This window comes from Budorcas taxicolor, chromosome 25 (assembly GCF_023091745.1).
Source record: "Budorcas taxicolor isolate Tak-1 chromosome 25, Takin1.1, whole genome shotgun sequence".
Classification (NCBI taxonomy): domain Eukaryota; kingdom Metazoa; phylum Chordata; class Mammalia; order Artiodactyla; family Bovidae; genus Budorcas; species Budorcas taxicolor.
Genome location: NC_068934.1, coordinates 44030681 through 44053678, shown reverse-complemented (window position 1 = coordinate 44053678; position 22998 = coordinate 44030681). Strand labels below are relative to the sequence as shown.

Here is a 22998-nt window from a genome sequence, read left to right as displayed (position 1 = left end):
CGCAAGGCGGGTAATTCGAACGTTTACCCTTCGGGTTGGCGCGCGCTCTGGTGGCGGCACCTGCGGCAGAGGGGATAGAGACCAAAGCTAGACATGTCCGAGAGACGAACCCGGTCCGGAGGGGCCGCCCAGTGCCCCGGTGAGCGGAGGGGGCGCGCGGGAGAGGTGGGGTTGAGCCGTTTGAGGGACGCAGTTCGGTGAGGAACCCCCTCCCCCGCCCGCCGCCCTCCAAGGCTCCCTCGTCTCCTGGCCAGGAAGGCGCCCCCAAAGGGCCTGTTTGGGAACCTTCTCTCTCTTTCTTCAGAACCTGTTGTCTAGACTCAGGCCTAGAGTCCTCCCCTACCTTCTAAATTTTTCTGATTGCAGGACCCAGCGCCCCAACTCCCACTCGGTCTCTGCGGAGGTCCCAGCGGAAATCAGGCTCTGATCTCCCAAACACCCTCCCGGAAATCTTGCCTAAGGTGAGCCTCAGGTTCCTCCTGCCCTGGAAGCCTCTCGGCTAATATAGACCTCATGTTCACTCCTCTTCTCCAGGCGCCTCAGGAGGCTCCAGTCAGAAAGCCCATCGTCTTGAAGAAGATCGTGGCCCATACTGTAGAGGTGAGGGCTGAGAGAGGGGTTGTAGGTGGAGAGCCAGGATCGGGAGTCGGCTGTGTGATCAACTCGTTGTCTCCACAGATCACATCCATTAACTCTCCTCGAAGAAGCCCCCGGGTAAGTTCATTTTCATTTTCTTAGTTAAGGGGAGTCCAGGACAGACATTCTACAGCTGGGGTGGGATATAATGGCTGCTCATGTCTTGTGGCTCCGCTGGTAGAGAATCCGCCTGCAATGCGGGAGACCTGGGTTCGATTCCTGGGTTGGGAAGATCCCCTGGCGAACGGAAAGGCTACGCACTCCAGTATTCTGGCCTGGAGTCGCAAAGAGTTGGACACAACTGAGCGACTTTCACTCACTCATTCATGTCTGCCCAGGGAGTTGTTTTTGCTGTATTTTGAAACAGTTTGCCTTTGGACACCTGCATATGTTGCCAGGCTTGCTTACTTCCTACACACTTGGTGCGTTTAATGCCCTGGTATTCTCTACCATTTTCCTTTTAAAGTTGAGTTGGATCTTACTACTTTTTCTTCTTTCTAACCTCTTTTACTCAGTAGCTTATAATGTCTTGAACTGTTCTAGCAGAAATTATTGTTAAAGGTGTCTCATTAACACAAGATCTGCACCTGAAAATATAACGAATGAGAAATGTTACTTGCCTTTGAGTAGCTCAGAGGCTTCTAGTCAATTGGGGAGAAAAACAAGTGATAACATAGTGTGCTGAGGACTTGTAATAAAGAAAGTAGTAGATGCTGTAAAGATACCTAACCCAGACCAGGTAGCTCAGGGAACGTTTCACAGAGGTGTTTGAACTTAGTCTTTGAAGACAAGTTAGCAGTGTTCCAGGCAATGGAAACTGTGTTTGTAGACACCTGGAGTCCACAAGGAGAAGCACAAGGTTTCAGGAACAGCACTTTTGGTCTGTCTGCAGTAGATCTTGTCAGGAGAGGGAGTGTACTAAGCCAGAGCAGATCCTGATGAACTTGGATTTCATCCTTCGTTCTGTGGGCAGCTTTGGAGAGTTGCAAGGTAGTTACTGAGGTAGCCTTGGGTGTTTTAGAAAGATCCTTCTTGGGTCTGGTTGGAGAATGGGTTGGAGAAAGCCTTCTGGGGACTCCAAGACCAAGTAGGAGGACATCAAAGGAGTCCTAAAGTGAGACATTGGGCGCATGAAGTAAGGTAAAAGCAGAGTGTTGCTGGAGTACTGCTGGAGAGCCCCATCACACAGGACTCAGCTCAAAGGATACCTCCTCCCTGAAGCCTTCCCGATAGGCCTTATGAATAGCCAAGAGTACTTTGTTTGTATATTTGTTGTCTGAATGATAAATTCATGAGATATTGGACCAAAAAAATGTGCAAGGACTTGGATGGCTGTAGGGACTGACAAAGTGGTAGTCTGGGTGACCCTCATTTTGTTCAGCATTCCTTTTAATAAGACTGATGGGATAGATTCCCCAGAGCCTATAGCCAGGAAGTGTCTCATGATAACTAATGAAATTCTTTTAAACCACAAGGGTCACTAAATTTGTCCTGTTTCTCACCTTAGTTATCAGAAAGCTCAGTGTCAAGTTTTGTGAAAGTCAATTGAGTCTTTATGTATTGAACACCTGCTCCATGCAGGGCTCTGCTGAAGGTGCTGGGCATAGGCCAGGTCAACCAGACAGATGAAGACACCTGCTCACGTGGGACGTGCACATTCTAGTTGAGGTCTCAGCCAACCAGCAAACAGTCAAAACCAAGTAGTGATCTCGCTGGCCAGCAAAGGGGTCACTGTGACAGAGGGTGATGGGCAGAGGTAAGGAGGGGCTAGCCTCCATTCCATGGTAAGGGACTGTCTCTCTGAGGAAGCAGCACTAGAGCTGAGACTGGAATTATGAGAAACCAGCGTGTGAACATCTTAATACACATGTCAGATTAAGCATTTTCCTGTTCACAACCTTCCCATGGCTCCCGGGGCCTCCCCTTAAAATGATGGCCTGCAGAACATGCCCTATAACACCCGCGTTACCTCTCGAATCCCATCACCAGTTCCTCAGCTCACTCCCTCTCACTTCACTCTCACTGCCCTTCTGTCCTTGACCCTGACTGGCACAGTTTCACCTCAGGACTTTGCACTTTCTGTTCTCTGCCTAGGACAGTTCTCCTCTGGATGACTGACTCCTTTGCTTCCTTCAAGTGCTACGTCTGTCTCGGTGAGGCCTACATTGACCTACACCTATTTAAAATTCCCGCTCACCCCATGTACGCTCCATCCTGTTCTGTTTTCTTCCCAAGGTGCTTAGCGCCTCTAACATGTGACACGATTCCCCCTGTGGTCTTTTTCCCACTAGAATGGAAGCCCTGTGGAAACAGGTGTGTCTTCTTTGTTTTCTTCCCTGCTGTCTTCCCAGTGCCTGGCACAGTGCCTGGCAGGTGACCAGTAAGGACTTAGTGACTGGATGGACATTTTAGATCCTTGGGCCTTTCTTGAAGTCAGTAACACAGTTAAATAACTGGGAGGCATTCTCTCTTCTGTCCTGCTACAGATCGCCTTTTTATCGGAGAAAGAAAACAACCCTCCTAGCAAGAAGCTCACTAAGGAGGACCTCTTCCAGACCTGCACTGTCCCTGTCACTGCCCCCTCCACTCCTGTGCTTTGCCCTGTGAGTGCTGAGTCCAACTCCTGGAAAGGAGACGTGGACGCCAGAGACTTGGAAATGTCAAAGAAGGTCAGGCGCTCGTATAGCCGCCTGGAGACTCTGGGCTCTGCGTCCACCTCTACCCCAGGCCGCCGGTCCTGCTTTGGCTTTGAGGGGCTGCTGGCAGCTGAAGACTTGGCTGGAGTCTCGCCAGTGGTGGATTCAGTGTTAGCTGAGGTCCCCAGGGTTTCTGTGAAGCCCTGGGCCCCAGACACAACTCTCCCTGGAATCTCCCCTCTGGTTGTGAAAGAGAAACGAAAGAAGAAAAAGCTGCCGGAGATCTTGGTGAGTGAGGGGCAGGGGTCTTCCTCTGCTACCACGCCAGACACCCGGGGGGACACATCAGGACACAGGCACGGCATGGGCTCAGCCCTGGCTCTTGTGGTGGAAAGGCAGTGCCTGCAGAGTATGGGTGGAGATGCACAGCTGACGTGCCCCCTTCGCCACTCACCTGCCCCCCATTTCTCTTCCCCCAGAAATCGGAGCTGGATGAGTGGGCCGCGGCCATGAATGCTGAGTTTGAAGCCGCTGAGCGCTTTGATCTCCTGGTTGAATGAGATGAAGTGGGGGTGTCCCTGGCCAGACTCTGCCCTCCTCCCACTGTACATAGTTCCCTCTCCTTGTGGAAAAGATGCTTGGGGTCCCCTCCGCTGGTCTTGTTCCCCACGCGTGTGCTGTTGCTGCATGTGGGGCCTGTCCTCTGGGGGTTGGTGCAGTGGCAGCAGCCATCCGAGCTTCCAGAAGGGGGACCTCCCTGGCTCAGCGTCACATTGGTGTCCTGTCTGTCGTCAGTGACTTACCATCCTCCCCTCACCTCCCAGAGTATCCCAGCCACTTTCCAGTCAGGCCACAGACTCAGGAGCAGGCATCACTGGCCCAGCCAGAGGAGGTTAAAGGGCTGGGGGTCGTGGGGAGAGAGGGCACCTCTCTGCTGCTGTGGGGAAGTGCTGCTGTTCTGCACCAGCCCGCCGGAGACGGGTGCGGGGGCCGTGGCCAGCCTCGGGCTTTCTCTCCTGAGTCTCCTCTGCTGGGGCTTGGTTCCCCTCCTTGAGCCCATCTAGTAGCGAAGCTTGGGTTTCCTCTTAGATTCTGTAGATGGTCCGGGAGCACTGAACCCATGGATTGGAGAAGTCCTATCTGTGAGGAAGAATCTGGACTCTCAGCCTATAGAGTCTTTTTTGTAGGAGAGAGGGAGGCCTTGGTTGTGTCTCAGACGATAAATGTCTACTACAAGGAAGCTGTATTTTGTAGTCCTGTGTGTTGCTGCTGAGGTGTTGGGTTAAATGCAGGCTGATGGAGCAATGGCTGCTTGAGATGAAGAAGGTATCTCGAGGAAACGTAGAACCTGAGGCTCAGGGATTCTGGGTCGATGCCTGCAGAGGGCCGGGAAGGGGCCCATGGCTGAAGGCGCCCTCTTGTTGGTCATACCTGTTTTTTATAAAGTGTACAGTCTACTCAGCTCTAGAAGAAAAACTTCGGGGTTGTATGGTCCTGGTGACCTTAGTGTTTTGTAAAGTTCTAGGAAGCTTTTCTCACGTGCCAGAAAGGGGCCAGGTTGATAGCAGCTTGAACTTTCAGCTTCCTTAGCGTCCTCTCACACGAGGACCCTGCCTGAGGTAGGTACTAGGAGTTGAACTGGGGGGAGGAAGGGGTCATCTCATTGTCTCTGGTGATCCGCATGCCCCAGCCCTTGTTTCTCTTTTCTCAATATTGGTGAAAGGTGAGCTTTCAATGGCTGCCCAGCCACAGCTTCCGCGGTAGCCCAGGCCACTGTGCCTTTTGATGATTATGGATTCATGGAAGTAGAAGCTAAGAGGAATGCAGAGGGGCTAGTGGATAGCAGAGGACGTCAGGGAAGATGAGTGTTTGCTTGGTTAGGGTCCCTTGAGTAGCCCAGGCCTGGTGGGTACCGGTTAAGCTCTGCGAGGCCTCGGAGCCCTAGACTACCCGTCCAGTGCTTCATGCTCTCTCACGCACGCGCCGTGGCCAGGGTGAACCCCGACGCCCTTGAACTGGGCTGCGCCTGGAGAGTTGTCCTCACTGACTGGCAGGACAACTCCTGGGAGTTGTCTTTGTCCTGAAAGCCGGAAGTCACCAGATGATGTTCAGTTGGTGTTGTTCCTACAGACTCCTCTCTGTCCCTGAAAAACTAAGAATGGAGTTGAAGAAAAAACTGGGACTTATTAAAATTAAAAGAAACAAAAAATGTTCTGCCTGTTCATAGACTCTTCTTTTGTTGGCTCAAAGGCAGAGCCGAGGGTGTGGGACCCAGGAAACCATGCTTTCTTTGGGCTGGTTGTCTGTTTTTAAGGGGGACCGCCAGCCTGGCCTCCAGTAGCCCTGTGGTAGATCACTCCCACCCCCAGGTCTGTGTTTTCTGTCCAGTCACTCCTCCAAGAAGGGGAGCCCCATACCCTCATGTCCCGGCAGGAAAGAAGTCGGTCTGGGGTGAGGCTGCTAAGAGCTTCACTCTTAGCACCTGGGCACCAACCCTCAGCTCTTACCCTGCTTCCTCTCCCTGACAGATTCCTGTGAAGGAGCCAGTTCCTCACTGGCTCAGCCTGGGTGCTCGACAGCAGTGGGTGCAGAACGCCCTGGGGAGCTAGTCAAAGCTGTGATTCCCAGGAATTCTCCCACCAGGCCAGAGGAGGCCCAGGGACATAAATGCATCTTTATGCAAGTGGCACCCCCACTCTCCCTTTCCTCATCCTTTCTACACTTGCCCTTGCCTCCTCGTTTTTAGAATAAACATGCCCCTCCTTGCTCAAGACTTGCTAGGTTGTTGGGTTTTTCCGCTCCACTGAGTCTTCCTCGCAGCGTGCAGGCTGCTTTAGTTGCAGTGCTCATGCTCTCTAGTTGTGGTGTGTGGGTTTAGTTGCCCAGCGGCATGTAGGATCTTAGTTTCCTGACCAGGGATCGAACCTGCATCCCCTGCATTGGAAGGTGAATTCTTAACCACTGGACTACCAGGGAAGTCTCAAGATTTTACTAGTCTTTATCTCCAAACCATACATCTCTACTGAGCTCAAACTGGAATCTAGAACTGTCTTCTAAAACTCTCAACTCAGAAGTCATCTCAAATTCAGCTCATCTACCAGCATGCCTTTTTCTGTGCTTGTCGTGTTATTGTCAACACCACCTGCTGACCCGGTCACACAGCCAGGAACCCGGGATCATCCGTAGATCTACCCTCGCCTTCACCCTATCCCATCAGCCAGAACCTCCTCAGCACCTCTCCATCCCACCTCTGTGGCCCCTGGACATTTGCCCTGGCCTCCTAGTGGATCTCCTTAGAGTGAGTTTTCTAAGAGACAAAATATGATGCTGTTTCTCTCCTGCTTAAAACCCTTTGATACAATAATCCCACACATTATCTGATTCAATCCTTAACAACAGCCCTGTGTATTACATGGATTTCTGTCCATTGTATCATCAGGCAAGTCCAGAGTGGTGGTTTGTTTTTTTTAATTTATTGTGACAAAGTACATAACATAAAATTTACCATTTTAAGCATCTTAAGTGTACAGTTTGGTAGCATTAAACACACTCACAATGCTGTGCAGCCATCACCATCAGTCATCTCTAGAACCTTTTCATCCTCCCAAGACAGTAAGTAATTCCCTATTCCCTATTGCCTCAGCTTCTGGCACCCACCATCCTACTTTCTGTCCATAAGGAGCCAGAGAATGTTTGCCCTTTTGTGTCTCATTTCTTTCTTAAAGTTTTTAAAAATTTGTTTATTTTTATTTTGGCTACACTGGATCTTCATTGTGGCACTCCAGCTTAGGTGCCCTATGGCACATGGGATCTTGCATTGGAAGGTGGATTCTTAAGCACTGAATTACCAGGGACATTCCTTTATGTCTCATTTCACTTACCATGTTGTCAAGGTTCATCCATGTGATAGCATGTGTCAGAATCAATTCCTTTTGAAGACTGGCTAATATTCCATCATACCTATTGTATATAACAAAACTGTATATTGATACAATTCACTTCTGGGTACAATATCCAAAAGAAGTGAAAGCAGGGTCTCAAGATACTCGCACACCCATGTTCATAGGAACATTATTCACAATTGCCAAAAGTTGGAAATAGCACAAATAACCATCGATGGATGAATGGATAAAATGTAATATATACATTTTTGTATATTCTATTGTACCTATAAGCACATGAGCTTGATCTTTGGTTCAGGAATATCCCATGTGCTGCAGAGCAACTAAGCCAGTGTGTCACAGCTGCCTGGCCTGTGCTCTAGAGCCCGCGAGCTACAACACTGAGTGCATGTGCAGCTCCTCAGCCCATGCTTACAGCCTGTGCTCTGCAAAAGAGAAGCCACCGCGATGAGAAGCCCACAGTGAAGAGTAGCCCCTGCTTGCTGCAACTTGAGAAAGCCTGCGTGCGGCAACAAAGACCCAGCACAACCCCCCCAAAAATAAAAGCAGCCATGAGAAAAACACCCTTTGATGACTTCCCATTGTCCGTGCAGTCGTGTAATGGATGTTATCAGGTTTTGGCTGCCGAGAGTGTCAACCCCTACAAATGGCCCAACAGCAAGACCCGCTTTTCTCCTTGGGCATGAAGGGGTCAGACACTTGCCCTGATCCCAGAGATCAGAACATGCGCATCTGACCTGAGTCAACCAGCCAGACTGCATGAGGACCTGGACCGAGGACCAGGAGGAGAGGGAAGGATCGTTGAGGATTCAGTGAGGTGAAGGCCTCACAGGTCTGGTGGCAGCCCTGGACCTCTGTGGTCCAGTGTGGAGATGGCAGAGCACTCCGGTTGGGTCCTGTGTTGGGGTCCTCATGTTCTGGCAGCCAGCATCCCACACCTCCGGCCCTTTGAGTCTTCTTCCTCAGAGTTCCCTGACTCCCCAGTACCCTTCCTCGTTAGCTTAAATTACCCAATGCTGTTTTCTGTTATTTGCAACCCAGAGCCCTGCTGGTCCAGACTGCTTGCTGGCGCTCATGAGGACTGCAGGGTGAGGCTGCTGGCCAGGTCTCCAGTCTAGGGTCCAGAGACCCAGCGCAGGCCCCGAGCTGCTGCAAGGTCCTCACCTGCTGAGTTCCGCCTTGGTTAGGTGTGGCTTTGGCTCAAGTGTCACATCTGCTCAGTCTTTCCTACCCGCCTATCCCAAGGGTTCAATCCCTGATCCAGGAGGATCCCACGTGCCCTGGGCAACTAACCCCCTGGGCCACAGCTACTGAGCCCACGGGCCCTAGAGCCTGTGCTCCACGACGAGAGAAGCTACCGCAGTGAGAAGCTCATGCACCGCAGCTGGAGAGTAGCCCCCACTCATTGCAACTAGAGGACAGCCCATGAAGCAACAAAGACCCAAACAGCCAAATATAAATAAACATTAAAAAAACAACAAAAAACTATAGGTTTCCCAGATATCTGAAAATAGAGCATTCCTGTGAGACCTTTTGTAAACTGAAATGGTGTAAAGTGAAGAAGCAGTTACCTTAGGACACTCAGCTTGCTAACAGAGGCATAGCATAAATCGAGGTGAAGCACAGATGCTCATGGTGCTGCGATGGTGGGTGCAGTTTCTGGTAGAGTTGCTTGGAAGGGCTATTCTGGCTGCTTGGAGTGCAAGCTGCCTCCAAAACTCGAAACCAAAACAACGTTGTTTTTGCTTCTTACCTTTTTCCCTAAAAATGTGAATTTTCTCCGGTTTCCTAAAACTGAAAATTTCTTTCAGTTAGCAAGAACAGGTGCTAGTGTTAGGTCTTTTTGTAAAAGCAAGTGGCATAAAGTGAACTTTGAAAAAGTGGGAAATAGCTGTCCCCACCTCATGTCATTTCGATGAGAATGAGAGGAAATGATATGAGTAAAATGCATAGTACATGATAAGTACTCAGTGAACAATAGTTATTTACAGGTAGACCTGACCATGCCCACCTTTCTAACTCCCCAGACCATGTGCAGACCCCTCGCAGCACCTTTAAGCTCACAGTCTGTGTGTTGGACATACACATTTACACAGTAGTCTGAGCTCTGAGGGTAGAGGCCGAATCAGTCATATTTAGCTCTGTCCTCCCAGTGTCCAGGCACATGAAGGATGAAGAGGGGTGATGCTTTCCCTCCAGCCTGGCCCACGGCAGCTCACAGCCTCCTGGAGAGCTTCGAGCTCCCTGGAGGAAAGAGAGGGGCAGGGTGAGTCAAAAGCAGTGGCACCTGGGTGGCCTGAGGCAAACATGAGACCTCAGCCTCCCCCAGTACGAATCCTGGACCCAACCACAGGGTTCACACTGATCCCCATGGCCCTGGGTGTAGACTTCACTCTTGCACAGGACAGTTCCCTCCCCAGCTCCCCTCCCCCACCGCTTCATCCTGAGTCCTGAGACCCTGTGACCTGCCACCTCTTCAGGCTTGAAAGAAGAGGCTTGAAGGCCTTGGCCCAAGGCTTGAATGGTCCTGAGAAGGCTGCCTTCCCCACTCCCACCTCCAGCCCATGTGCTCCCACCACGTGACTGGCAAGTTGCCAAACTCTGACAGCCATCAGACTGGAACTCAGCCTTGGCTCTGAACCCCATCTTTGTTTCTTCTGAGACCACAGCGAAGTTACTTAGCCTCTTCAAGTCTTGCTTTTCTCTTATGAAAAGTGGAGCTGATTCCACCTCTATGATAGAGTTGCTTTGGTCAACTGGTTGTCCAGGTTGATGATCACATGCATAGCTCCTGGTAGAATATGTAATAACTGACCCCAGGCATCTTTATATGCGGTCCATAACAGACTCCCCAAAGGAGGGAATTCCTTTCTATATCCTTTCCACATTCAGGGCAGGGCCTGGTACAAAATCAAGGCTCAGTATAAATATTTGTGGAGTGGAATTCCAACTGAACTATTTCAAATCCTAAAAGATGATGCTATGAAAATGCTGCACTCAATATGCCAGCAAATTTGGAAAACTCAGCAGTGGCCACAGGACTGGAAAAAGTCAGTTTTATTTCCATTCCCAAAGAAAGGCAATGCCAAAGAATGCTCAAGCTATCACACAATTGTACTCATCTCACATGCTAGCAAAGTAATGCTCAAAATTCTCCAAGCCAGGCTTCAACAGTACGTGAACTGTGAACTTCCAGATGTTCAAGCTGAATTTAGGAAAGGCAGAGGAACCAGAGATCAAATTGCCAACATCTGTTGGATCATTGAAAAAGCAAAAGAGTTCCAGAAAAACATCTACTTTTGCTTTATTGACTATGCCAAAGCCTTTGACTGTGTGGATCACAACAAACTGTGGGAAATTCTGAAAGAGATGGGAATACCAGACCACCTGACCTGCCTCCTGAGAAACCTGTATGCAGGTCAAGAAGCAACAGTTAGAACCGAATGTGGAACAACAGACTGGTTCCAAACTGGGAAAGGAGTACATTAAGGCTGTATATTGTCACCCTGCTTATTTAACTTATATGCAGAGTATATCATGTGAAATGCTGGGCTGGCTGAAGCACAAGCTGGAATCAAGATTGCTGGGAGAAATATCAATAACCTCAGATATGCAGATGACACCACCCTTATGGCAGAAAGTGAAGAAGAACTAAAGAGCCTCTTGATGAATGTGAAAGAGGAGAGTGGAAAAGTTGGCTTAAAACTCAACATTCAGAAAACTAAGATCATGGCATCTGGCCCCATCACTTCATGGCAAATAGATGGGGAAACAATGGAAACAGTGAGAGACTTTATTTGGGGGGGGGGGGCTCCAAAATCACTGCAGATGATGACTGCAGCAATGAAATTAAAAGACACTTGCTCCTTGGAAGAAAAACTATGACCAAGCTAGACAGCATATTAAAAAGCAGAGACATGACTTTGTCAACAAAGGTCCATCTAGTCAGAGCTACGGTTTTTCCAGTAGTCATGTATGGATGTGAGAGTTGGACCATATAGAAAGCTGAGCACTGAAGAATTGATGCTTTTGAATTGTGGTGTTGGAGAAGACTCTTGAGAGTCCCTTGGACTGCAAGGAGATCCAACCAGTCCATCCTAAAGGAAATCAGTCCTGAATATTCTTTGGAAGGACTGATGCTGAAGCTGAAACTCTAATACTTTGGCCACCTGATGCAAAGAACTGACTTATTGAAAAAGACCCTGATGCGAGGAAAGATTGAAGATGGGAGGAGAGGGGACAACAGAGGATGAGATGGTTGGATGCCATCACTGATGCGATGGACATGAGTTTGAGTAGGTTCCAGGAGTTGGTGATGGACAGGGAAGCCTGGTGTGCTGCAGTCTATGGGGTCGCAAAGAGTCGGACATGACTGAGCGACTGAACTGATACCCATTTTATAGGCTAAGAAACTGAACCTGAGTGCTTGGGGCTGCCCCATCTTTGAACTGCAGAGCGAGAGTCCAACATGGGTCTATGGATTTTCAGCTTGGAGCTGTCTTCTGTCTAAGTCTGAATTAACCACCTCTAATGCTTGGCCAGTGGGACCCTGATGGGGCAACAAGGGAATGCCGGGCATTCTCTGGGAAAGTGCTCAATGGCCTGGGGGAGAGAGCTTTCATACAGTCGGCTGTTAGACAGCCAAGCTGAGGCTAATGTGGACACAAAGGGAAGTCTAAGAACCAGTGACCCTGGACTCCCTATCATGTTACAACTTTCCATATTTCTTATTGTTCAGATACTCTCCTCTATCTCCAATCATCTTCTCCAGTACTTTCTGGTTACTAATTCTAGCCAGAAAGCTGTTTGTGCCTCCCAGTTTCCTCTGATGGGCACCAATAGGTGGGTGTGGTGTTAGGCTTGCCAGATTTAACAAAAATATGCAGGATTCCTGGTTAAATTTGAATGTCAGATAAATAATGAATTTTCTATTTAAAGTAATCATCTCCCAAATTCAATAAATAATAATCTTGCAGTACAAGTATGTCCCTTGCAATATTTGGAACATCACCATACTAAAACAAACCTCACTGTTTATCTGGCACTCAGATTTAACCAGGCATCCTGTATTCTATTTGGCAACCCTGTGTGGTGCATTGGTGCATAGCATATGCAGACCACGTGAGGCCTGCGTTTGTGGCCTGACAGCGCCTCGTGCTCACCTTCCAAGGTACAACTCAGAGTAGACACTTGTCACAGGCGACAATCGTGAATGTCTCTCTCCTTCACCCTCAAGGCCCTGGGCTTCTGCCCCCAGGCTCTCCTCCTCCCATCCATCTGCTCAGCCACGGCTCAGACAACACAAACACCCAAAGATCTCCCACGCTGACGCTAAAATCTTGGCTCTCGGTTCACTGATGCTGACTAGAAATACGGAGACAGAGTCTGGAGGAAAAAAGGAAGAATAGCTTTATTCTTTGCCAGGCAAAACGCAAACAGCAGGCCAGCACCTCAAGAACTGTGCCCCCAGGAAAGACAGAGGTTTTACATCCTAATGAAAATCTTGCGTGTGTTTTTTTTTCCCTTTTGCAAGATTTCAAAACAGGGACTTCCCAGATGGTCCCACTCGCCAATGCAGGGGACTCAAGTTTGATCCCTGGTCCGGGAAGCAGAGCAGATCCCACATGCCACGGAGCAACTAAACCTGTGCTCCTAGAGCCTCTGCTCTGCAACGAGAGAAGCCACCACAATGAGAAGCCCCAAGTACTGCAGCAAAGACTAGCCCCTGGTGGCCACAACTAGAGAAGGACCGCGTGCAGCAATGAAGACCCAGCACAGGCAAAATAAATATGTAAAATTTTAAAAGAGAAATAGATTTAAAAAAAAAAATCTCAAAACAGCCACAGCTGGCATCAGGCAGATGGTAACTGGGGTTGGTCTCTAGTTATCGGCCCGTGACCTTCTTTCTGAAATGAAGAATGCTACGAAAGAGTGTAGGGGGAGAAGAGAGCCGGGTGCAGAGTGGAATTCTGGCGGAGTCAGAGAGTAATTTCCTTTGTTTAGCTTTGTGAAGAACAAGTCCAACTACAAGTTGTTTGTTAGCAGTAACCCTAAAGAATACCCAAGATTGCTTAACTATTTCAGTTTGTGCTGTTTCCCCAGCCTGTTCATTGTTTCCTTATTTTTCTAAGTTATCAGAAAAGTCTCATCTCAATTTTTGCTGCAACAAATTCCCCACCATTACTTCATTCCCTCCATATCAATGGAGGAAGGAAACGGGGCATCTCACCTGGCTGAGGACAAAGCTTCAGTTTTATTCCACCTGACAAACACCAGGTCTCTGGCCCAGGGGCCCATCTATCTCCTACTTCAACTCTTCCTTATCCCCTGGGGGCCACAGCCCGGGCCTTTTCACCCCGGCTCTCAGTGGGAGCACCCCACGCCTGAATGTGTCATGTCCGTTGGCATCATCCTGCCCAAGCCACTTCCTCTTTTGGATTGCCCTTCTTCCTCCTCTGGCCAAGACGCCCCACTCGTAGACCAAGCAGCACCCGCTGGTGGAGTCTTTCTGGAGCTCCTAAGCCAAGTGGCCCTCTCAGTCAAGGCTTTCTTTACAGGCTTCTGGATGGCACATGTCCCTGCCCAGTGGGCATCTGAGAGCCTAGGCCACCCCCGCCCCCCATCTCTGGGGGCTTCTGGGCAAAACTTGGTCACAATCATCTATCTGTGTGGTCTCAGTATCCAGCATAACACTTGGCTCAAGGACAGAGTTTGGTGGACCAGTGTTTACCAAAGACCATGAACTTCAGAGTGGATTGCGTTCTATCACAATCATAAGTCATTGCTTACTTCCCTTTCCTTGTATTTGGGCCCTTCAGGCAGGTTTCAATTTTTCTTCTGGCTGTTGGTCGGCTACTGTGGACCTCTGTGTGAATTATTTTTCTTTCTTTTGGAGATGTTTCTTTAGGCCTAGTTTCCAAAGCAAAGTTACCAGGGATGTCTTGCATTTGCAAGAATTTAGTTGACAAGATACCGTTACCATATAGCTTTGGTAGGGTTGCCAGATAAAACACAAGACACACCAGTGAAATTTGAATTTCAAAAGAAAAACAAACACTTTTTAAAGTATGAGTGTGGCTTGTGAAATGTTTGAGATACGCTTGAAAAAAATGACCATTTATTCTGAAGTCAAATTTCACTGGGTGTCCTATATTTTACATACTAAATCTGGCAACCCGTTGAGGTCAGAGCTGGTGGTGGTGGTTCTCAAGGCTGGAGGTCGCCCCAAAAAAAGCAAGGGAGGCTGGGAAGGGGAGACCAGCGGGATGGTGGGGGTGGCTCACCAACTGAGTTACCATCTCCCTCAGTGTCCCTGGGATGGACAAACAGCCCACTCGGAGCCCGAGGAGAAGCCAGCGCTGCCACCTGCTGGGGAGCAGAAGCCAGAAGACACTCAGATCTCCGGGGAGCCAGACACAGAGGTGACAGGACCTCCTGAGGCCATGGGCAGGGCGGGGGCTGGAGAAATTCTTCTCCTCGTTGGAGGGAGGTCTGAACCCCTAGCCACTGCGCCCATCCTCTTACGGTCGGGTGTGGGAGGACCCCAGTTCTTGGGCGGCCAGCCAGCCTCATGCTGCTTCAGTCACCAGGGCACCCTCTCTGCCAAAGCCATCTTTTTCAGATTCTTCAGGGCAGCAGCTGGGCCAGGAGCAGGAAGCCAGCGCCACTTTCCTGTTTACCCTCCTGACTGCAACCGAGCCCGCCAGCGACCCTGCAGAGTAAGGCCATGTGAGAGGGGAGGGGCCGGAGGGTGCTTCTCCGCCATCAACATTCAGATCTGGGCCAGGACTCAGCCCTGGGGCGTGTGTGCAGGGGTGGCCTAGACAGGACTGAAGAAGCCTGGGCCTTGGGCTGGGTTTCCCCTCTGCTCACCCTACCCTCCAGCCTCCAGCCTCGGGTCCAATCCTCCTTGTGCACCCACCCAGGGACTTGGACATCCAGGAGTCCCAGTTCCTGGATAAGGAAGACTGGGGCCCGCAGCGGACCTCAAAGGAAATGAGCCATTTGCAAAATGTGTGCCTGAGGTGAGCCGGACAGGGGCAGGTGGGGACAGGGAGGGTGACAGGGTTTCCCAGAATGGAGTGCAGGGCCTGTGGCTTGATGTAAGTTGACACCTTGACTGGGCCCTCTTCTTCCCTCCTTCCCTTCCCTGCTCTCTGTTCTGCTCTGGGTGACCTCCTTACTAGCCAGTAGGTCCCGTCCCTCTCAAGCATCAGTGGCCTTGTATGTCCTTTCCCAGAGGAGTGGGGGCCACAGCCCTTTCCCATCAATGTGCCCATGTGCCTGATTAGCAGGCAGTCTATGACGTTGCCTGCAAGGGGCCACCATCTTTAACTGTCCAAAACTTGAGGGGTATTTTGGTCTGTGGAGAAAGGGGATGGGGGTGGTCAGTTCTCTGGATGTCAGGCTCTGGAGCTTAGGTCTGCACAGTCCCATGACCACTTGTCTACCAGTGGCAATGCCAGGGTCCAAACTCCATGGAGACAGAGGTCTTGGGGTGGGAGGAGTGTGACAGTCATTCCCCAAGGCTGCAGGAGATTCCCATAGCCATGGATCTGAGTGGTTGACACATATTCATCTACATCTGGCCAAGGAGCTTGGGCCAGGCTAATTCCACACAGAGACCATGCAGAACCCTGCCACAGCGCCCACTGCAGACCAGAGGGGTGGGCGGCTAGCCCAAGGCTCCTTTAGAGGGTTCCCGGGCCAGTACGTGCAAGGCAGCAGTCGGATCTCCCCTTGCTAAAGAAGAGAAGCAGGATTCATCTCCCTCTAGGTCCCCTGCTGCCAGTCACAAGGGGAGACGAATTCCCTCCCTGCCTGTGGCTTTGCCAGAACCAGACTGGGCTCCTGGTGAAACCCTGGGCTTGTGGCTATGCCAGATCAGGAGCTCATGCAAGAGCTGTGTGCCGTGGGGGTGGGGGGCTGCCTAAGACAAGTCTGGGGGCTGAGGGTGCAGGTCTCCCTTTCAACCCTAGGCTTCGGGAGTCGCTCAGCACTATCCAAGCTGACAACCTGGCTCTGGGGGAGAAGCTGCGAGACCTGGTGAGACCTCAACCCAGGACCCACCTCCTTTGTGGTGCCTTCTCCCCGCCTCCTAGCCCTGCTCCTGGGCAGGCCCCTGGCAGGCCGTCCTGCCTGGCGCCATCTACCCACCTCTGGCCCCTGAAACCCTTTGTTCCAGCCTGACTCCTTGTATAAAAGCCTGAAAGAGGAAGCAAGGGCCATCCTGGAGGGAGAGAAGGCCGTCCAGGAGGAAGGAGAGGCCTTCCAGGAGGAGGGTAAGACCATCCAGGAAGGAGCCCAGGCCGTCCAGGAGGGGGCGCTGTTCCAGGTACCAGGAACACCCAGCTCTGGGTGGGGTGAGAGGACCAGTTTGCCCAGCGCCACTCAACCGGTTCCCCCCTGTCTGCAGCAACCCAGCTCCCAGATGGCAGGGCTGGTCATCCTGCAGCCTGACCCTGCCCTCAACAGCGGAAACACATGTCAGCCCTAGGCCCTAGCTGAGCCAAGGCTGGAGACAGCACATCTCCTTGGGGAGCCCCCTGGCTGTTCCTCTCAGCTCCCTGCAGTAAACTTTACCGAATCTGAGCCACGGCTCCCCCTGCTTGTGTGTGGGCCCTGGGAACCGGGTGGAGAGGAGGCCACCAGCACCAAGTAGGCCGTCCTCCAACATCCTCCACCTCCCTGGGCCCTGAGCTGCCCCCACCCCAGAGGAGGCTCCAGATCTGGCTGTTATCATCCTCAAGATAAGCGATCCTGTGATAAGCACTGGGGTGGGACTGGAAGGGGGCCACACCCTCTCCTTGGGAGGCTGGAAGCCCCAGGTCTAACTCCAAAGGGCAGATTAGGGAGGGGCAGGAAGAGCCACTTTCTACCCTGTGGCCTTGGATGAGTCTCCTCTTTTGTCAATCAAGTCATCGGGGAGTGGGGAGTGAGAGCTCCCCAAAGGGGCCCCATACTTCAGGCCTGGAAATGCTGCTGGAATTTGAATTCCCACTCCCACCTCCAACCAGGGTCTCCTGGGGCCCCGCCTTGAGACCTGCTCCCCTTCACCAATGATGGTCTTCCTGTCCACCCCTACCTCATCTGTGGACCCGAGTGTCCAGCTGTGGTCCCTGTGCTCCGGCCACCGACAGGCCCTCAGGGCTTGTACCCCTCAGCTGCATTGCCCTCAGACCTGGCCCAGCCCCAGGAGCCTTCCTAGGCATCCCCTGATTACTGATGTAATGAGAGAGAGAAGAGACAGACGCACAGAGAATGTATAGGTGGAGTATTCAAAAACTTAGAAATTTTTCCCATACCACTAAACAAATAAAGTGCTTTAGATTTTTTTTTTAACTCCCTAATGAAGGAGATGACAAAGCCAGCAAGCTGACAAAGCCTGTTCAAAGGAGGATACAAGAAAGCAAGACACATATATGTTCAAGGGAGAAAAAGAGGAGGAATCCTGAAACGAGATTGCTAAATGAGATACAAAATCGGTCAGCATGCTATAGGACAACTTTTGGCAAAGCCCCATAACCCTAAGGGTGGTATTGTTTATTGGGCAGAATCCTGTAGTGTGGCGTGGAAAGAACCGTGACCATCTCTCTGCCTTCATATACCCACTGCAGGGTACACTAGCTGGGGGGATGGAAGTCCAGGTTGGGCCCCTTGTCAGACCCAGTTTGACTTATACCAGACCCATGGGATCCTGCCCAGGCCAAAACCTCGTGATCCACTGGACCAGTGAAGGACTGATTTGGTCACAGCTTTAGACTGAGGCTTCCCTGGTGACTCAGACGGGTAAGCGTCTGCCTACAATGTAGGAGACCTGGGTTCGATCCCTGGGTTGGGAAGATCCTCTGAAGAAGGAAATGGCAACCCACTCCAGTACTCTTGCCTGGAAAATCCCAGGGACGGAGGAGCCCAGTATGCTCTGGTCCGTGGGGTCACAAAGAGTCGGACACGACTGAGCGACTTCACTTTCACTTTATACTGAGCTGTGTGTGTGTGCGTGCTCAGTTGTGTCTGACTCTTTGTGACCCCATGGACTGTAGCCTTCCAGGTTTCTCTGTCCATGGAATTTTCCAGGCAAGAATACTGGAGTGGGGTTGCCATTTCCTACTCCAGGGATTGAATCTGAGTCTCTTGTGTCTCCTGCATTGGAAAGCAGAATCTTTACCAGTAGTGCCACCTGAGCTGGGCTCTGATTTACCTGCCCTCCACTCCCAAGACTCCACCCTCCTCCCTTAGCCAACCAGTGACCCAGTGGTACAGCTGTGTTCTTTTCCTGAAGGGAGTCATGCCATAATGATATTGAGGAAGATAGTTAGATCAGCTAAATAATTAAATCAGTTTAACCACTTCTATCTCCAAGATATTGCATGGTCTCATTTGATAGGTGGCAGGTTTTTAAAATTTTATTTCATTGAAGTATAGTTGTTTTCTGATGTGTTAATATCTGCTGTTCCTGCACACTCAGTCACTCAGTTATGTCTGAATGTTTGCAACCCCATGGACTGTAGCCCGCCAGACTCCTCTGTCCATGGGATTTTATAAGCAAAAATACTAAAGGGGGTTGCCATTTCCTCCTCCAGATTTCTGCTGTATGGCAAAGTAATTCAGTTAAATAGGATTGACCAAAAACTTATTTTGGGTTTTTCCATAACATCTTATGTGTATATGCATACTTTTTTTTTTTTCTCTAGACTGCCTCTATTATGAAGATTGGATTAGGGTAGGTGAGAATCACAAGTGAAGTGAAGTGAAAGTCGCTCACATGTCCGACTCTTTTCTCCCCCATGGGCTATACAGTCCATGGAATGCTCCAGGCCAGAATACTGCAGTGGGTAGCCTTCCCCTTCTCCAGGGGATCTTCCCAACCCAGGGATCTAACCCAGGTCTCCCGCATTGCAGGCAGATTCTTTACCAGCTGAGCCACAAGGGAAGCCCGAGAATCACAAAGATTTAAAAAAATAAAGAAGAACCCATGTCAAAGCTGCCGTCAGGTGGCACCAGGGGCAATTTCTTGCACTTTTCTTCCCTGTCTCAGTAACCCCCTCCACAGAAGGCAGACTTTATTGGAACAGCTCTGTCTTCCCTGTGAAGTCTACTGGCACCAGTTTGCTGGCACTGCCCAGCAAACCTGGACAGTGAGGGGATGCCTGCCTTAGGCTGGTTTTATCACAGGATATTGGGTATAGTTCCCTGTGCTATATTTGCAGCATGGGGGATCTTTAGTTGCAGCATGTTTTAGGACCTTGCTTTTTTCTATACTATATGTAATAGTTCTTGCCTGCTAATCCCAAACTCTTAATACATCCCTCCCTTACCCCACTTTGGCAAGCTAGGCAGCAGTTTTTATTTATGTATTTATTTATTTTAGTTTAGTTTTATGTATTTATTTGTTTTCATTTTGGCTGTGCTGGGTCTTCGTTGCTGTGCGAATTTTTCTCTCGTTTCAGTGAATGAGGGCTTCTCATTGAGGTGGCTTCTCTTGTGGAGCCCGGGCTCTAGGGCACCTGGGCTCAGCAGTTGTGGCTCCCAGGCTCTAGCGCACAGGCTCAGTAATTGTGGCGCACGGGCTTAGCTGCTCCGCGGCATGTGGGATCTTCCTGGACCAGGGATTGAACCCAAGTGTGCTGCATTAGCAGGCAGATTCTTTACCACTGAGGCGCCAGGGAGGCCCACATGCCCGCATTTGGTATCCCTGTGGCTGCCCTGGACGCCCCTTAAATATCAGACAGCTGAGTATGAATGCCCAGGGTGGCGGAGCTGAGCTCATTCGGGTCAGGTCTCCATCCACTCTACAAGTATTTGTGGTGTGCCTACTATGCACCTGGCACTGCTCTGGGCTCTGGCGATTCAGTAAAACAAAGATGCGGGCCCTAGCAGAACCTACATTCTAGAAGAGGAGATAAGGGATAATTAATATCAGAGCAGTGATGGATGCAATAGAGAAAAATGAAGTGGGAGAGGGGAGGGAAAGCCTGAGAGGTAAAGGAACACAATTTAGAGAGAGTGGCAGGGAAGATCGCGTGCAGAAGTGACTTCTGAGCAGAGCTGTGGAGGACCTGAGGGAGGGGCCACAGTGGGATGTACAGCCATGAGATCACCTAGAAAATGGGTGCAGCTGGGGAAGCCGTCCAAGGCGAGCCCTGGTCGTCTGACACTAAGAGGTCAGGAGATGGAGAGGACCCAGCAAAGGAGACTGAAAGGGAAGAAGGAAACCGGGCAGATGAGATGTCCTGGAAGCCAAGTGACCAAAGCACAGAAAGACAACGGGTGATCTGCTGTGAGCAGCGCTGCAGCCGGTTCAGGTAAGAAAAGAGGACAGAGCTGACCAGCGCACTGAGCAACGCGGAGCAAAGTGGGCTTTCTCAAGAGCGATTTCAGTGGAATAAAGCCTAAACGGAGTGGCCTCAGGAAAGAATGGGAGGAGGGACTTCCCTGGTGGTGCAGCGGCTGAGACTCCTCACTCCCAATGCAGAGGGCCTGGGTTCAATCTCTGGTCAGGAAATAGACCTCACTCACTACAACTAAAGATCCCGCATGCCGCAACGAAGATCGCATATCCCAAGTGCCACAACTAAGACCTAGCACAGCCAAACAAATATCTAAAATGAAGAAGAAGGATGGGAGGAGACGAATTGGAGACGAGCATGGTCTACTCTTCCGAGTTTTTTTGTAAAAGGGGACAGAAAATGGGACAGTTACTAGACGAGCAAGTAGAATTGAGAGGTGTTTTTTTTTTTTTTTTTTGAAAGATAGTGTTAAGCACCATAAACAGATGCTTTAGGTGGGTGGAAGTGATCCAGTAAAGGCAGGGAGACGTGGGGCCACATCCTTGAGCGGTGAGGGCAGGGTGGGTTTTGCCCAGGGTAGAGGCTCCCTTGGATGGAAGTGTGGATCACACAAGGGGATGTTCCTTCTGATTTTCTCAGTGAAATAGGAAGCACAGTCTTCAGCTGAGAGTAAGGGTGGAGAAGAACGTGTCGGACGCTTGAAAAAAGAGGAGGGAATATGAAACCTCCATCTAGGATGGGGGGAGGGACTGTGGACTGGGGAAGGATGGTAGGACTGCTGGGCAGTGTTGAGGGCCTGCTTGAGGTCCCGGATTATAAACTTAAGGTGAGATGAGTGTGGTCATCTGACTGCACAGGTACGTTTGGGGTCAAGGGTGAAGGTGAAGTGTAGGCAGAGGGGTGGATGTAACCAGGTCAGGGATTTTTCCAGTGAATGTGACCAAAGCAGAGAGGATCAAGGCGGTGGAGAGGGTTTGCAAGAGACTCCGGCTGGGTGAGGAAGAAGATAAGCACACTTGGGAGTTGAGAGAGAGAGGACAGGAGCCAGCGCCAATGGACTGGCCGTCCTGGAGGATCAAAGAACTCTGAGTCCGAGGGATGGACGGAGTGAGGTGGGAAGATGAGGAAATCAAGAGACTTCCCTGGCGGTCCAGCGGTTAAGACTGCACCCTCCCACTGCAGGGGGTGTGGGTTTGATCCCTGGTCAGGGAACTAACATCCCACATGCCAGGTGGTGCGCCCCAAATGTAAGATAAATGGATGAGTGGCTGGACAGAATCATTCACTAAAGGAAATCAAATGCATTAGCTCTCTGAAGGGATTTCCATCAATACCCACAGTCCATCCAAAATGTTCAGAGGGGCCATACCACCCTCCCAGCCAAGATGGAGAAAGAAGATTGATCAAGTTAATGTCTGGTGCAGACAGCAGAGTTGATGCCAGTTGATTCCAACAACCTGACCTGGAGTTCTCCGACACCACCCACTCAAATGTCACCCACTCCTGCCCAGGTGTCTTGTCTGCGGCCTCACACTTTCCAGGACGGGGGCAGGGCAGGACCATGGGGTTTCTGTCTCATGGTGTCATCACCACATCTGTTCCTTAATTATCAGTTGACCTTGGTGTCTGGCTGGCTGCCTGGTGGTGACTGTCCTCTCATGCCCTTGTAAAGGAATATGTGCACTCCGCACACTGATGGGCTACCGATAAGATCACATGCTGGGTGCTGATAATCATCTCTCCAATACCTGGCTTTCTGGGGCACCTCCCTGAAGTCCCTGATCACAATGTACCCCACCCCTAGTCCTGACACGCTACTGTGCTAACACACCTGACCAATAGCATGAGGGAGGTGGGCACCATGGCACAGGTGAATGGGGCTGTAAGCAGTAGGAAGGGGGCTGCTCTGCTCTGAGAGGGTGCTGTGAAATCACACACACACACAAAGTCTACCATGCCCAGCTCTCCTGGATCTCCAGGCATCTTTGGGCCGATCAATAGATTGCAGCCTGGCTGGACAAAATCCCAAGGCAGGATAAGCCATGGAGGGTGGAAGGAGTCACATTTGAGCCCCAGGGATCTTCCCAGCCCTTCCTGGCTCTCTTTGAAGTCAGAAAGAGGCTCAACACTTACACTAAGTACTTGGTGGCTCCCTCTCCACCCATCATCTGTATGGATGGCCTACCCCTTGCCTTTTCTGCATGCCAAATACTATCTTATCATTGGAAGATCCCCTCAAATGTTCCCTTCCGGACAGAATGTCATTCATTCCACTGGGAGCACGCTGGTCCTCCCCTCTATAGGGGTGCTCACCGCATGGTTGAACCCAAAGCCTGTCTGGTTCCTCTGCTGGATCTGAGTTCCTGGGCACTTTGGCTTCCCCAGAGCCTGGCATGGGTCTGGCATAGGGCTGAATAAATGAAAGATGCTGGCAGTTAAGAGTGAAGAAATGAATAAATGAATGAATGGATGGAGGGGAGGGCAGAGGATGGGTGGATGGGAGAATGGGTGAATAAATGGGGTGGGTGCATGAAC

At 50.7% G+C, this 22998-nt stretch overlaps 1 protein-coding gene across 1 annotated transcript; it reads left to right on the top strand.

Annotated features, from left to right (window-relative positions):
- The first annotated feature begins 93 nt into the window (after positions 1-93).
- Positions 94-16670, top strand: CDCA5 (cell division cycle associated 5). The gene is made up of 9 exons (XM_052662520.1): positions 94-139; positions 367-461; positions 535-714; positions 3123-3560; positions 14482-14595; positions 14783-14892; positions 15100-15198; positions 16153-16219; positions 16359-16670. The coding sequence occupies exons 1-9, from the start codon at positions 94-96 to the stop codon at positions 16668-16670; spliced, it is 1461 nt and encodes a 486-aa protein (XP_052518480.1).
- The last annotated feature ends 6328 nt before the right edge of the window (positions 16671-22998 follow it).